General features: G+C 32.0%; 1 protein-coding gene across 2 annotated transcripts in view; it reads right to left on the reverse strand.

Annotated features, from left to right (window-relative positions):
- Positions 1 to 2,460: 2,460 nt before the first annotated feature.
- Galt (Galactose-1-phosphate uridylyltransferase) overlaps positions 2,461 to 15,905 on the reverse strand; it is a 56,620-nt gene continuing 43,175 nt past the window's right edge. For both annotated transcript variants that reach the window (XM_075361848.1, XM_075361800.1), the window contains exons 6-7: positions 13,531 to 13,639; positions 2,461 to 2,986 (exon numbers count right to left, since the gene is read on the reverse strand). In XM_075361848.1, the coding sequence (XP_075217963.1) occupies positions 2,890 to 2,986; positions 13,531 to 13,639 (206 nt within the window). In that variant the 3' untranslated portion in view covers positions 2,461 to 2,889. The remainder of the gene's footprint in view (positions 2,987 to 13,530; positions 13,640 to 15,905) is intronic.

Raw genomic sequence — 15,905 nt, forward strand, 5'->3', positions numbered from 1 at the left:
TTCCAAGGATGCTTTTGCTATATCATTAACAACAAGGTTGAGATAGTGGCTACTACGCGGAACACAGAATGCTTATGAATTATATTGTTTAATTCTACATTGCACTCCTGCTTTATCGCTCCTCATATTGACCCGCTGTCATATCCCTGCTCTCTGAGCAAATTTAAACCCAAGTTATTAAGTTCTCCAATTATAATATCAGACATTTGTTTTCCTGTAGCTCTTTCAACTGAGAAGCATAAAAATCTTTCATTAATTTTAATTTCAACATCAGCGTCAAATTTATTGATTGAAACATATCTGATTATAAGAGTCATTTGCTCTACTTTACTAATGTCAGGAGTAGAATATAAAATTATGGAAAAATAATTGGATATTTTTATTTCATCAGTAATCTGAGATACTTTACACTTCGATCCAGTAGATCTATTATCTTGTTTTGTATATTTTTCCCTGAGATAGGGAGCTCTTCTTTTCTCACCTCTCCAGTCTACGGACGAGCTTTTTCATAATGGTATCACATTCAGATAGCAACTCAACTATTTAAAAAAAATTACCGTTATTACACTCAAACTTGTCGCTTGTATTTTAAAAAGGCAGACCACTTTTACCAAGCACCTTGTTCCAATGATTTATTTTAGCATTAATAATTCTTTGAGCGGCCGCATCTACAGTTTTACAACATTTTAACCTTTGGTTCATTTCTAGCCATGATTTTTGGGCCTGAATATTATTTTTAGAAATTTTATGCTCCTTTAAAATTTCGCCAAGGTGCTTCCATCTTTTAAAACCCTCCTTTGAAAGAGAACTAACTCTAGAGCCACAAAAATTTTTCAACAGAAGCAGTAAACCCAATTTTGTGAAAGAGAATACACTAGCCAGTTTCATAAAACTTGTTCTCCATTGCTTAAAATTCGTGTATAATAATTTGCGTTAAAATGTCAACCAGAGTCATTGGAAGGAAATTTGTAATTATGCAATCAATGGTTAAGGTGGACCTTGTCTTTCTAAAAAACTTCTTTCGGCATCTCCTAAAATTCTTGGCCACAATGCTGGATCTGACTCAAAGTTTATAGAACGCTTTCTGTGAGTGTCACGTTGGTGACAATTTTTTCATCTGGTGATTGTAGAGTTAGAGTGTCGTCAGTTATTTGTTTGTCATCATCATCCTCTGACGATTCCGTATTTTCTTTTATGATTGAACTTGATACTGGATTCTCAGAGTCATTTGTTTTAGTAAAACTCTGGAAATAATTTTTTCAGCTTATTTTTTTGTATTGGTAACCAGACAGTTTTCTTAGACCGTCAAGCCATTCTAGAAGAGGCACCCACATAATTCACATTAAACAATGAATATAAAAAAAAATAAAGATTTATCTTTGTTCTAAGTAAGGTAAAACATTAACTAACATAACTTCAAAATTACATTCTGTCAATCAACATAAACATAAAAACTTTTATGCACTACACAAAATATTTTACGTGTCCTCTGAACGTAAAGAAAGTATAGTGTTATTACATATGCATTTTATAATAACAAATATTTCAGCATATCATAAATAGTCATTAAAAACAATTTTATAATTCTTGATTTTGATATTTTATTGTGTACAATTATATTATTAAAAATCGCGTTTTATCGAAGCAATTATACTTATGGAATAGATTTAAATTTGATACAATATTTTATTGATTCATTAAACAGCCTCTGGATAAATAAAATATGTATTTTATTTAAAAACACTTTCATTGTTTCGATATACGATAAGCTAGTAGTATCTATCAAACTAAACACCACCTTAATCATAGATGTACTTACCTTTAAAAATGAAGAAATTCCACTGAAGTAAATTTTATGAACTTCACTTGTTAAAACTACCGATGTAATAGCAAGAATAATCCTATTGTGTAATGAAACTGCTCTTTTATAATTAGAAGTAATAAATAAGCAAGTCTATGCATGTTCAAATTGCTTCAACAAGCAACACTCTGCTCATGTGCTAATGCTATTCTGAGAAGTATATGCACATTCAAACAAGTTCAAGCAGTGTCCTTTACAAATTTTGTGTTAATTTTTCTTTAATAGTGTAAATATTTTTAGCTTTTAGACATAAACAATATAAATATTCTACGACGCTATGCACTGTAAAATTTTCGGTGGGACAAAAAAATCAATATGTGATATTTTCTATTAACTGGGTATTTGACACATCAATATTTTTCTCACACTTACAGCTGAATGTATTTTTGAGAAAATGTATTTTTGAAAGAAACTATGTAGAAAAATGAGGCGATTTATTAGTAATTTTATCTAATATCAATAAAGAAGCTGTGTAAACAAATTCTGTTAATATTAGAATGACCCTCACACTAACTAATATTTGGTCTTACCAGTTATTGATTAATTAATAGTTAGAAATTAAAAACCAATGGTAAACAATAAAAAACTCAGAATAATGCTAATTTTAATAATCATTTTTTACTTATATTCTTTCATTTAGGTAGAATATTTTTTACAGATTTACAAAATCTTTTCATAGTATAACTAATTTTTTTCTGAGAATACTTCATTGCATTAACACTTTCTCTGTAAAAATGTTATTACATACAATCAGATATATATATGATATTTATTTATTAACACATATATAAATATATATGTGTAAATATAAAATATATTACACTATAATATATAAATATATATGTGTAAATATAAAATATATTACACTATAATATATAAATATATATGTGTAAATATAAAATATATTACACTATATATATATAGTGTAATATATCATTAGTGTGTACATCATTACACATTTATAATATATTTTATATATCATAAATCTGCAATGTGTAACTACAAGTCTTTTCAGTGAAAGCAAGGAGTTATCTTCTTGAATAATGAACATCGGGTAGATTACGTAAAATAGCAGCTGCTTTTTCAGCGGACAGATCTCGTTGACTCTGAGCAAGCATCTCATACCTAAAAAGGCAGAAAATAGACAAAAATTATTTAAATTTTTAACTGGAAAAAACTGGTCTCTCTGAAGGTATATCAGCTATCTAATCCCGTAAATTGAACAAAATTACCAAATGCATTACAAATGCATTTGTTACTCCATTACCAAATGGAGTAACAACACATGCATTCAATACAATAAAATTGCAACTTAAACTGGAGTTAAATTTAAATGTATAACTCACAGAACGCCTACAATTGAATGGTAATATTTAAAAGACGCAAGTAACTCCTTGTGTCTCTTTGTGATTTACATGACAAATTAAAATAAACAGATTCTAACATTGCATTAAGTATCATAATTAAACATCAGTCAATTACGCTTACACTTAATTTATTTAGAATATAATAAACTGATTACATTGCTAGCTTTAAATATGTTATCCCATAAGTCTGGAAAAACAGACCCAACTCAGAGATGGATATTCCAAATAAGCACACATACTATCTTTCTTTTTTCTGTTTAACCTGCGGAACCACTATAAGATATTACTTCAGAGGATCTACCCCTTTAAACAGACTACCCCCTTATTAACTCAATTTTACACATACAATTAAAATATGTCTTCATTCATCACTTATACTGAATGTTAATTTTTTTCTCCACATTAACCTTTAAACAATTTTAGTATTCTTCCAGAACTTTAAAGATTCTTTTGAGCCTTAGTAAAAGAGTAAGCATTAAAATTACATTGTCAAAAAAACAATATTCCTTTCAGATGACTTATAGTTACTTACATATAGACATTCTTTTTTGAAATGAGCTTTCAATCAGAAATATAATTTGCTTACATTAAAAATTAATTTCAACGTCAGGAAAACATTTTTGAAAGTATATGTTTGAAGTGTAGCTTTATATGGAAGTGAAACTTAGACCATCAGAGTAGCAGAGAAGAAAAGATTAGACGCTGAAATGTGGTGCTATAGGAGAATCTTAATCAGATGGATGGATAAAATGACAAATGAAGAGGTGTGGCAAATTGATGAAGAAAGAAGCATGTGGAAAAATGTAGTAAAAAGAAGATTGATTTTCATGGCACTTCTCCCGCCACCACCCCATTTGGTCGACCTAAAGCATACGACCGAATGTCTGTGCCACATACGACTACTGAGCCTCGAATCAGTTTAATGACCAATGTCCTAATTACTTCCTAGAGCTAACCTAATTACATGAGCAAACTAAGCATGGTGCCAAACACCACTTGCTTTGTGTCCCGCTACTCACTTGTAATGTATTCTAAAATGGGTAGGCACATAAATATTTTACTACTAAAATAAATATGGCATTCAATAAATTAAATTCATCTTGTCAAGATAGCAATTTGTGCCATGCCTAGGTTGCTGAATGCCAGCAAGTACCTGTCCACCAATATTAAAGTGCTTGGAGCTTAATTGTCTGATGGCCAGCTATAACTCTTGGGTAGCTTTCCATAGCAGTGAGGGAGGAGTCTTTTCCTTAAATAAACTACTGATGTCGGTTGAACAAAGCAATGGCATCAACGAACACCCACATGATCTGACAATGCAGCTCACGCCACATTGACTCGCCGCTATGAGTGGCCAATTTTCTCCTTGATCTTTACGCTCCAGGGTGCAGAGCTGGGCAGTTGAACATCATATGTTCGTTCGACTGGACCTCCCCACAGACACACCACTCATTAGCAACCAGGTGGAACTGTAATAAATATTGGTTCAAGTTTGCATGGTTAGAGAGCAACTAGGCACCTGTTGCCCTTAAAAACGAAGGAGAAACATACCATCCCCCCCAAGTCCTGTATAAATGTATACAAGGATGGACCTTCCCTTAGTCGTAGTGAGTCATTCTTGCTGCCATCACGAGGCTGTAAAACCTCCTTCGCAGGCGTGAGGTGGGCAACTGAACAAAATTTAGAACTGGTGCATTTTGATCACCGTTCTGCTCTGGTACAGGCTCGGCTTAAAACCGCATCCCAAATACCTCGGCCTCCCTGCCTCTTCGCAACTTTCATATGACTGCGTAAACTTTCACCACTAAATCAATTGGGAGAGCCTTTCCCAGTACAGTGGTAGCCTCGTAGGAGATTGTTTTAAGGACAACCAGGCTTAACAACCACTGGAATTTAATGCACTGGGCACTACTTAAATTCTGAATAAGCTCTATTTCTGTCCAACCTATGCGCCCAAATGGATGCAGCATAAGAGGCCATAATTTCGAAGACACCTCAGTACACCATGTACAAATGATGGTCCGACAGCCCTTAATCCTTCTGAGCAATCCTCTTTGTGCATCACAGACATGGCATTTACCACTACTTCCTAATAAGGTTGCTAAACAGCAACTTCTCATCAAACAAAACACCTAGGTACTTATGAACTTTAGCTTGGCTGATCACACAGCCTTTATACTTAATGTGGGGGTTACAAATGTATGATAATTTGCCAGCACCCTTGAGCCTTGAGAAGCATAAACTTCATCTTGGGCACAGAAATCTTTAAATTTTGCATGTCCATCCAGCTCTCCGCGGTTGACAAAGCTGCCTGAGCCCAATCTTCTAGTTGCAGTTGAGAATTACCATGCACTAACAGGAGACAGTGATTGGCAAAAGTCTGGACCGTGACCTCTTCTGGTAATGTCAGTTCCAGAAATCCATCAAATACCAGGTTCCACAGCAGGGGACCAAGAACGGAACCCTGCAGGCTTCCATTGGTGATGGACTTTTACACAGCCAGGTGCACATCTCTAAACATAGCTGTTCAGTTAGACAAATAGTCATGCAATACGGCTGCAGGGTTATAGGAACATTGCGGTGTTCCAATTTATAGAGGACAGAACTCAAACATAAGGAAGAAAATGCTGCCTCTATGTCTATAAAAACTGTCAAAACATAATTACAGTCGGCGCTTTCTACCTCAACAAGAGCAATTAAGATGCAATCCTTGGTGCCAATCCCTTTCATGAAGCCATATTGGCCTTGATCTAGAAAACAGTTCATATTGATGCATTCCCAGAGCCGTTCCACAGCCAGCCTCTCTAGCAACTTGCTGATAGCCAGCAAGAGGCTGATGGGCCAATAACTGCCGACCTCACTCGGATCCTTTCTTGGTTTTAAAAGCATCCTCACCAAAGCCACCTTCCAACAAGTCAGAAAGCAACCCCAGCTAAGGCACCCTGAGAACAGCGTGCCAAGCGGCTTTCTTATGACAGGCAGCAGATGACACAAGATATCCGGGTCAAGTTGATCAATACTCGGTGCCTTTCTCAGTGCCATTCAAGAAACCACTCAGTCTATATCCACGGGATCCACAGTCCGCATGCCAAAGAATGATGTCTCACTCTTTCTTTTTCCTGTGTAGTCTCGGATAATTACCTTTCAGATAATACTTCAGAGGATGATATGTATGAGTGTAAATGAAGTGTAGTCTTGTACAGTCTCAGTTCGACCATTCCTGAGATGTGTGGTTAATTGAAACCCAACCACCAAAGAACACCAGTATCCACGATCTAGTATTCAAATCCGTGTAATTCAAATCCTAGGACTTGAATGCTGGGAACTCTCGACTTCCAAATCAGCTGATTTGGGAAGATGCGTTCACCACTAGACCAACCCGGTGGGTTAATGGTGTCTCACCCGTTCTGACGTCAACTTTTGCTTCACCCTCAACAGCATCTGGAAACAGAGTATCCAGGAACGCCTGGTAAGTCGCCACAGATGTTAATGTGTGGTCCTGACCACCAAACTTGCACCAAACACTGGACAGCATGTGCAATGGATTTGGCCAGTAACATGACTTCAAGAGCTACTGTAGGACCCTATTGCAACGTCTTGATACCTGGCCGAATTGCTCAGCCATCAATTCTACCTCCTCACTGTGCTCAATGCGCCATTCCAACCCCTGTTAAGGCAGCTGCGTACTCGTACCGGTGCCTGTTCCGATCCAGTTAAAAGAAGAGACAGACTTATAGCCCACATCTTAAGGCATCCTGGAATAGTCGCATTTATATTGGAGGGACTGGTAGAAAGGAAAAATTGTGCAGGCAGGCAATGTTTGGAACATACCAACATGAAACCAGTCAAATGACTGAAGACAAAAAAAAATTATCATTAGAGCAGTTTATTTAAAAGATATATAATTTTTTAGCTCCTATTAACCTAATTTAACTCTTTTTTTTAGATTTTGAAACTAAAATAATAGGTGGGTCAAATGATATATATTTATTACATACTTGCAGTCTAATTTTCAGTATCTTGATTATTTGGTGTGAATAAATCACTCCAATTATTCTGCTTATTGCTAAAATTAAATCAGGTATATTTTAATTTTCAGTTTTTTTGGATATTAGTAATTTATATAGCACAGCATTTAGTTTGTTGAATTATAACTTGCATCTGAAATTTCAAGGATAAAATCTCCTCCTTAAGAATTTTATTTTATCTTTTATCAATGATGTGTATTTTTTTATGTACCTTAATTAATATCTTACTTTAAATACTAAAATGATACAATTAAATATTACTGATACTGTTAACAAGTGTTTTTTCACCTCACTATTTATGTTAAATGCTGGCTCATCTACAATGGTGTGCTAATTAATCTGTACACAGGGAATTTTTTGTTTATTTCTATGTTGTGGCTACACTGCTTGATCATACTCATTCTTTAAGTTCTCTATGTCTTTGGTTATTTAGCAATTTTCATGTTATAGTGTTTTATGAAAATTTATTTCATTTTTTATTACAAAGTAATATTTTCCTATTCCTATTTTTTGTTCTGTGTTTTGATGTATTATAATAATGAACATATGCTCTAAGAAAATGTTCAAAAATTGTAGCTCTTTCTGAACATATCAGTATAACATAATGACAAACAACTTCTGCTAGGGACATTAAGTGCTATTTAAAAACAATTTAAAAAAATTGGTTCCCTTACACCTCAAAGGAAAGGCAAATGTGGCCGTAAAACTACTCCTACGCAGGATCAGCTATTAGCGAGAAAAAATAAACTTGAGCCAAAATTATCTGCTGAGGACTTAAGCAGCCAGTGTAACAAGTTATACATGATGCCAACTTCTTGCAGCTGGATGGAAAGCTCATTGGCCAGCTAAAAAACAGCTTTTAATACCACCAATGCGGAAAAAAGGCTCTTGTGGGCCAAAGCACTGCTAACTAGACCAAAGAAGACTGGAAAAATGCTATGATTTCTGATGTCATGTTTTTATGTAAGAAATTTTTTTAGGGTTGTTTCACATCTGATGGCCCTTTTTCATTACTTTCAGTAAATGGTACGTTGAAAAGTGATGAATATATCAAGATTCTGAAGGAAAGGGGTTGTTGTAACAAATTCCCACAAAGCAACAGAGTGTTCCAACAAGATTTTGTGCCATGCCATGTCATACTGCCAAAATAGTGGAAAAAGTTTTTGAAGAACAAAACAAAGTACTCTTGTGGCCAGGCAATTGCCCACACTTAAAACCAATTGAAAACCTTTGATCAATAATCAAAAAATGACTCAAAAATAAACTGATTAAGAATAAAGGACATATTAATTACTAGATATTCATAAATTGTACAGATATTATTTTTTTTTTAAATAAGGTTATATTTTATTAAATAACAACATCTGTGTTTGGATTAATTTGCACACTACTGTACATTACTGCCAACACATTAAAGTTACTTGATTGATCAAATTATAAAAATCGTCTGCTATAAATCAATATTCTTAAATGGATGTCGCTAAAGATCATTAAAACTGATTCCCCTGGTGATGAACTCAAAAAAAAAAAAAAGTTAAGTTAAAAAAATATGTTTTTTCAAGAAGGCAGAATGAATATGCATGATGAAAATTGTAGCAGTGATCTGTCTGTGATCACAAATGATTTTGTTAAAAAAAGAATGATTAACTTCATGAAAGCTGATGGGTTTCACAATTATTAAATGAATTTCCAAACATTTCACATTCAGCGAGTGATTTATGAAATTTTAATAGAAAACCTGGGTTAAAGAAAGTTGTATATTAGATTGTTGGCAAAACGTTCCAGACGAACACAAAGAAAAATGTCTTATTGCAGCATAAACAGTTTTGCATCACTACCAAAATGAAGGAGTCAATACTTAACCACACTGTGACCAGACATGAGACTCAGATACTATAAATTAATGCTGTAACAAAGCAACAATTGATGCAGTGGCAGCAATCATCCATATAGATTATGCGAAAGACTTTCACATAATCTTACTTATCACAATCAAAGCTTGTTGTCAAATCCATTCTGAGATATCGTTCTAAAATTATTTTTGAACTTTTAGTGCATTTAATTTAAGAGTGGTTTTTAAAAAGTTTTTTTTTAAATATATTTTTTATTTTCTACTTTTTAGTCTTCATAAGTTTATACTTTATAACTGTGCTAGTGCACAGGATTGGGTGTATTTAGTGAAATATTGAATCAGTACATTTTACAGTGAGCAAGTGCAATCAAAACATAGGGCTAAATGATTTAATTTCCAGATCCTTTTATCAAGAGTGTACCTGATGCATTAAGCAGTTAGCGCTCGACCTGCTAATATATAAACCAATTGAATAGTGGAAATCCGATGAGCAGTTGCAGAGATATTACGGTGGTACCCATTGCTCCCCCTCCCCAATTTCCGAACGGTGTCCCGGGGGCACTTGAAAATATTATCATCTGATGAGTACCACTGGGATCAGATGAAGAATTATTGAGGGGGTTGAAAAAAGTTTTCAGAGCATTAGGACTGACCATTTGAGATATTTATGATTTTCAAGTACTAAATTTTCCGATAACTTTGGTCGCTACTGTACAGAATTTCTAGTAGCAATTGTATACCCTAATATATATCTCACTTAAAATTTCTGTCACTAAGAAAATATGCATGTAAACAAAATTGCTTAAGCTTAAGGGGCATTTTTTTTCACTTTACAATTTAGCAAATTAGGGGCATCTTACCAACTTGATAATGTTGTTAAAATGTGTTATCACGAGCAAACTTGTAAGCAAAATTTCAGAGCGAACGGTTAAACGTAAGTGCTTCAAAATTTGATTGAAAGGTTCTGTACCATGAATCTCACATACATAGTCTAAGAGTGAGTTAATAAAAAAGTGGTAAAAATAACTTAGCTAAATATTTGTGTACAGTTTTATTCGGTCATGAATCTTTTTATTTTTTTATATAAATATAAGACTAAGAATAATTTTAAAATTCATGATTTGAATTTGTTTATTGATTGGATAAACATTTGTGTAAACAATACTAAAAAAAAAGATTATACTGTAAATTAGTATAAAAAAATTAGTTAAACATTATTATATAATAAAAAAAAAATTATACTGTACAATTTATTATACCATAAGTATACTGTCTTCCATGAATAGCATATTATAGCCCCACGCTAGCTACCCAACCATCGCCTAGAACATATTTGTGCCAATTTGGCTTGGACAAGTGATACTAAGTTGTACCAACAGCTGTAACAACTTTCCATAATAAAAAAAAAAATTATTTTTGTACAAATTCCCTTTATTAGATCTTTTTTGATTTTACATTTATAAATGTTATAATTTTCTACCGCTTATATCTTTTTTTTAATTGTAACCTTTTTCCATAATTATGTAAACTTGTTACTTAGTTTTTTCTTAAAGGAAATTCTTAAATCAGCAGAAGCGAACTTAGGTGGAATAAAGAGAACTGGTCGAAAACCTTGGGTTTCAAACGATATATTGCAGCTGATGGATGAACGTAGAAAATATAAGAATGCTAGAGATGAAGAAAGTAAAAGGAACTATCGACAATTAAGAAATGCTGTAAACAGGAAGTGCAAACTAGCAAAAGAAGAGTGGATTAAAGAAAAGTGTTCAGAAGTGGAAAGAGAAATGAATATTGGTAAAATAGACGGAGCATACAGGAAAGTTAAGGAAAATTTTGGGGTACATAAATTAAAATCTAATAATGTGTTAAACAAAGATGGTACACCAATATATAATACGAAAGGTAAAGTCGACAGATGAGTGGAATATATTGTAAAGTTATACAGAGGAAATGAATTAGAAAATGGTGTTATAGAGGAAGAAGAGGAAGTTGAGGAGGATGAAATGGGAGAAACAATACTGAGATCTGAATTTAAGAGAGCATTAAAAGATTTAAATGGCAGAAAGGCTCCTGGAATAAACGGAATACCTGTAGAATTACTGCGCAGTGCAGGTGAAAAAGCGATTGGATAGATTATACAAACTGGTGTGTAATATTTATGAAAAAGGGGAAGTTCCGTCAGACTTCAAAAATAGTGTTATATTCATGATACCAAAGAAAGCAGGAGCAGATAAATGTGAAGAATACAGAACAATTAGTTTAACTAGTCATGCATCAAAAATCTTAACTAGAATTCTATACAGAAGAATTGAGAGGAGAGTTGAAGAAGTATTAGGAGAAGACCAATTTGGTTTCAGGAAAAGTATAGGGACAAGGGAAGCAATTTTAGTCCTTAGATTAATAGTAGAAGGAAGATTAAAGAAAAACAAATCGACATACTTTGCATTTATAGACCTAGAAAAGGCATTCGATAACGTAGACTGGAATAAAATGTTCAGCATTATAAAAAAATTAGGGTTCGAATACAGAGGTAGAAGAACAATTGCTAACATTTACAGGAACCAAACAGCAACAGTAATAATTGAAGAACATAAGTAAGAAGCCATAATAAGAAAGGAAGTACGATAAGGATGTTCCTTATCCCTGTTACTTTTTAATCTTTACATAGAACTAGCAGTTAATGATGTTAAAGAACAATTTAGATTCGGAGTAACATTACAAGGTGAGAAGATAAAAATGCTACGATTTGCTGATGATATAGTAATTCTAGCTGAGAGTAAAAAGGATTTAGAAGAAACAATGAATGGCATGGATGAAGTCCAACGCAAGAACTAGCGCATGAAAATAAACAAGAACAAAACGAAAGTAATGAAATGTAGTAGAAATAACAAAGATGGAGCACTGAATGTGAAAATAGGAGGAGAAAAGATTATGGAGGTAGAAGAATTTTGTTATTTGGGAAGTAGAATTACTAAAGATGGACGAAGCAGGAGCGATATAAAATGCCGAATAGCACAAGCGAAACGAGCCTTCAGTCAGAAATATAATTTGTTTACATCAAAAATTAATTTAAATGTCAGGAAAAGATTTTTGATAGTATATGTTTGGAGGGTCGCTTTATATGGAAGTGAAACTTGGACGATCGGATTATCTGACAAGAAAAGATTAGAAGCTTTTGAAATGCGGTGCTATAGGAGAATGTTAAAAATCAGACGGGTGGATAAAGTGACAAATGAAGAGGTATTGCGGCAAATAGATGAAGAAAGAAGCGTTTGGAAAAATATAGTTAAAAGAAGAGACAGACTTATAGACTACATACTAAGGCATCCTGGAATAGTCGCTTTAATATTGGAAGGACAGGTAGAAGGAAAAAATTGTGTAGGCAAGCCACGTTTGGAATATGTAAAAAAAATTGTTAGGGATGTAGGATGTAGAGGGTATACTGAAATGAAACTACTAGCACTAGATAGGTAATCTTGGAGAGCTGCATCAAACCAGTCAAATGACTGAAGACAAGCTTTTTCTTGGAAGTAAATGTTCTCAATATTCAATATTTGTCTTTTTTTTGTTTTAAGGGTTTTATGTTCTCTACTCATTTTCAACATAATATATTTACAGTATAAATAAAATATCATTAATATTTAAGCAGTGTGTTGCTAAAATCATACAAGAAGTTCCTAGGCCCAAAAAAATATTTTTATCCATCTGACAACTATTTTGTATTTTTAAAATATAAATTTATACCTCTAAATAGATTTAACTATTTTTATGAATATTGGCATATCTTTTTTAAACTAATATTCTCTACAGGATAAATTAATATAGTAATTTTATGTTTGTAAATTTAAAATGCTGGTCATTCTAATTTTTCAATAGTTCAGTAACTATTAGTGTTAGGAAGTGATTGCTCATAAAATAAAATTTGAAACATCTCATCAGGAAAAAATGGACATTCTGTTTTTTTTTCAAACTATAATTCAACAGCTGAGCTATAATGGAAAATTGTTGTTAGAAATTGAACTCAAAATTATTAATTAACTTATACTTTCAAGCAACAATGTCATTCAAAACACCTTCACTCATCCCATATTATCAGTAAATATTTTTACAATATAATCATTATTTTGCCACACTCAATCATTATTAACATAACCTATAATTCCACTTAGTATTGGCATGCTAAATGCTAAATCTCTACTGTTATATTCATTGAATTATTCATGAGGCTCTGAATCAGAATATAATAATCCATTTAAAAAACATTGTGAGGTAGATTTGACAGAGTATATGTGCATATAATAGCAGTGAGTGAGATTCGTCAAAATGAAGAAGGCTCACACAAGTTCACAAATTACTCTAGTCAATGCAAATGGATTAACAACCTAATGAATAAAAAAAGAAAAATTGTCCAAAAATGCTTACCCAACCATGAATTTTTTAACAGTTGCAGATCGTAATAATGGAGGAAAGTAAATTCCATGAAATACCCAATGTTTCATATCTTCTTTAAGTTTACTGCCAGTTGGAGCACCTGTAATAAACATATTAACAAAGACATATTAAACAAGCTTTAATTCAGAATAAACATTAATTAAAAATAAAAAAATTAACAGTAAAAATAAATGAGTAGAATGAAATATTAAATAATTTTTATTTATCCATCTACAAATACACATTTAATTACAAAATAAAAATAAAAGTAATTAAAAATTCTGTATTAATAAAAAAAAAATATATTTCACATAAATAAACTTAGCTAGATTCCAATTAATGGATTACTAGTTTAGAATTTTCTAGTATACAGCAGATTGATGTCACTGAGAAAGGGGTACCCAACAATTTGTGGCTCAAATACTTTATGGCCAGCTATAATAAAACGTTCCTTGATACAATATTAATTAAGCTTTTTTTCACTAGTAATAAGTGTATAATTAAATGGAGTAATATTTCAGAACACAAAAAAAAACAGAAAGAGGTGTTGTCAGTGGACATTATCAAAATCATGCTGAATGTTTGTCACAATACAGTAGTAGTTTATTAAGTTATGAGGATATATCTTTCAATCTAGGTTTTCACAGTAAAAAAATTAGAAAACATGTAAATAATTAACATGTTTAATGTACATGTATTGTTATTATCCAGTACTGCATATTTAATTTTCACATTAATTGTTCAAGTACAGAAAATAATAAAAAATAAATTTGAAAAAAGTAAGTCTTTCAATTCCTGACAGTAGTATGAACATTAAACAATCAGACCGATTCCATTCCAAAATATAAAACGCCAGCTGGAAAAAACTGTGGCCTGAGGTAGTTAAAAAATAAAAAAACATTTCCTATATTGAAAATACATTATGAAGAATACAAAAAACAATTACTGTGAGAAAATACTTAATTTATTTGCAAGCAGGGTTTCTTATTAAAAGATGAAAAATTTCAAGTGGTTATTTATGGTTGTTAAGGTATTACTTAAAACCAATTGTAAGCAACTCCTTTGATATCCCACTACTTTGTTTTTAATCAGTAAAAGAAGATTGGAAAAGTAAATTTAATACTTTGCTGACATAAAAAAATGAGTACAGAACTTTTTGTAATCTACTAAATTAAAACCTTTCTAAAAACTGCAAAATATTTATGACAGTAGAATGTTTTTTCCTAAAACCTTGCTAAGTTTGTCTATGTTGTGCTTTTCAAGAAATGCAAAAAATCTATTTTTCATAATTTTTTTTCAAATAATTTAGAAAATATGGACAATAATAAATCTGGCCCATAATTTTCTAAATTAACTGCTGAACCTTCTTAAGGGGAGGAATAACAACAAACGTCTTATGGCAACTGGGCAATACTCTGTTGTTGAAAGATTTATTAATTAAATCTGTAACAGAAACAAAATAGCATCTACCACAACCTTAATTAATAATTAATTTTTTACAAGATTAGAATTGCCTACAAAGTTAAAAAAAATCCCCATAAATTATGACACTGGGTTTATTAAGAATTTTAGTTTACAATAGTTTATATGTAGAACAGTTTCAAAAGAAGCAGAAAATCTATAAGTTACATCAATATCAATTTTAGACTAAGGAACTGAATTGCAGAGCATTCAAAATTAATTTCTTCCATGTGTATATAGTACAGTAACTTTTAACTTTATTGAAAAGGCACTTTTTAACAAAAATTGAAATTACCCTATTTTTATGTTAAGTTCCACAAAAATCTTCAGCAAACTCAAAATTACCTAACTCAGAATGGCTTCTTGTTTGTCAGATCATGTTCTGAAAAACATACACAGTTGAACAGAAATATTTAAACTTTTTCAGTTTTTTCTCACGCATTGAATAAGAGAAATCTTAGTGTTACTGTAGTTCAAAGTTTTCAGGAGGAAGAATCAAAGTTAGATATTTTTAAGATCAGCTTGACTGCCAATGTTATGTACATTACTAATATTATTAAAATTAATTGTATTTTTAAAGAATGAATTGTAATATAAATATATTAATGAATATTAATATATTAGAGGTAGTTGGAATATTTTCATGGGGGAGTGTAGAAAATTTAAGAGGGAAATTGTTTCAAAAAGAAAGGATCCCTTCTGTCATGAATAAAAAATCTTTCCTCATAATTTTTGAATTTATTGCAGGAGAAATTTTTTTGTCAAAACCTAATCCTAAACTTCATATTTAGCTAATGACTTATTTTGTTGCAGAATAAAGTTTTAGCAGCACAACTACATCAATTAACAGATTTTCCACAATTTTTTTTTTTTAAAAATGAAGCACTAATGGTCTAATATTTTGT

Source organism: Lycorma delicatula, chromosome 1 (genome assembly GCF_047948215.1).
Source record: "Lycorma delicatula isolate Av1 chromosome 1, ASM4794821v1, whole genome shotgun sequence".
Classification (NCBI taxonomy): domain Eukaryota; kingdom Metazoa; phylum Arthropoda; class Insecta; order Hemiptera; family Fulgoridae; genus Lycorma; species Lycorma delicatula.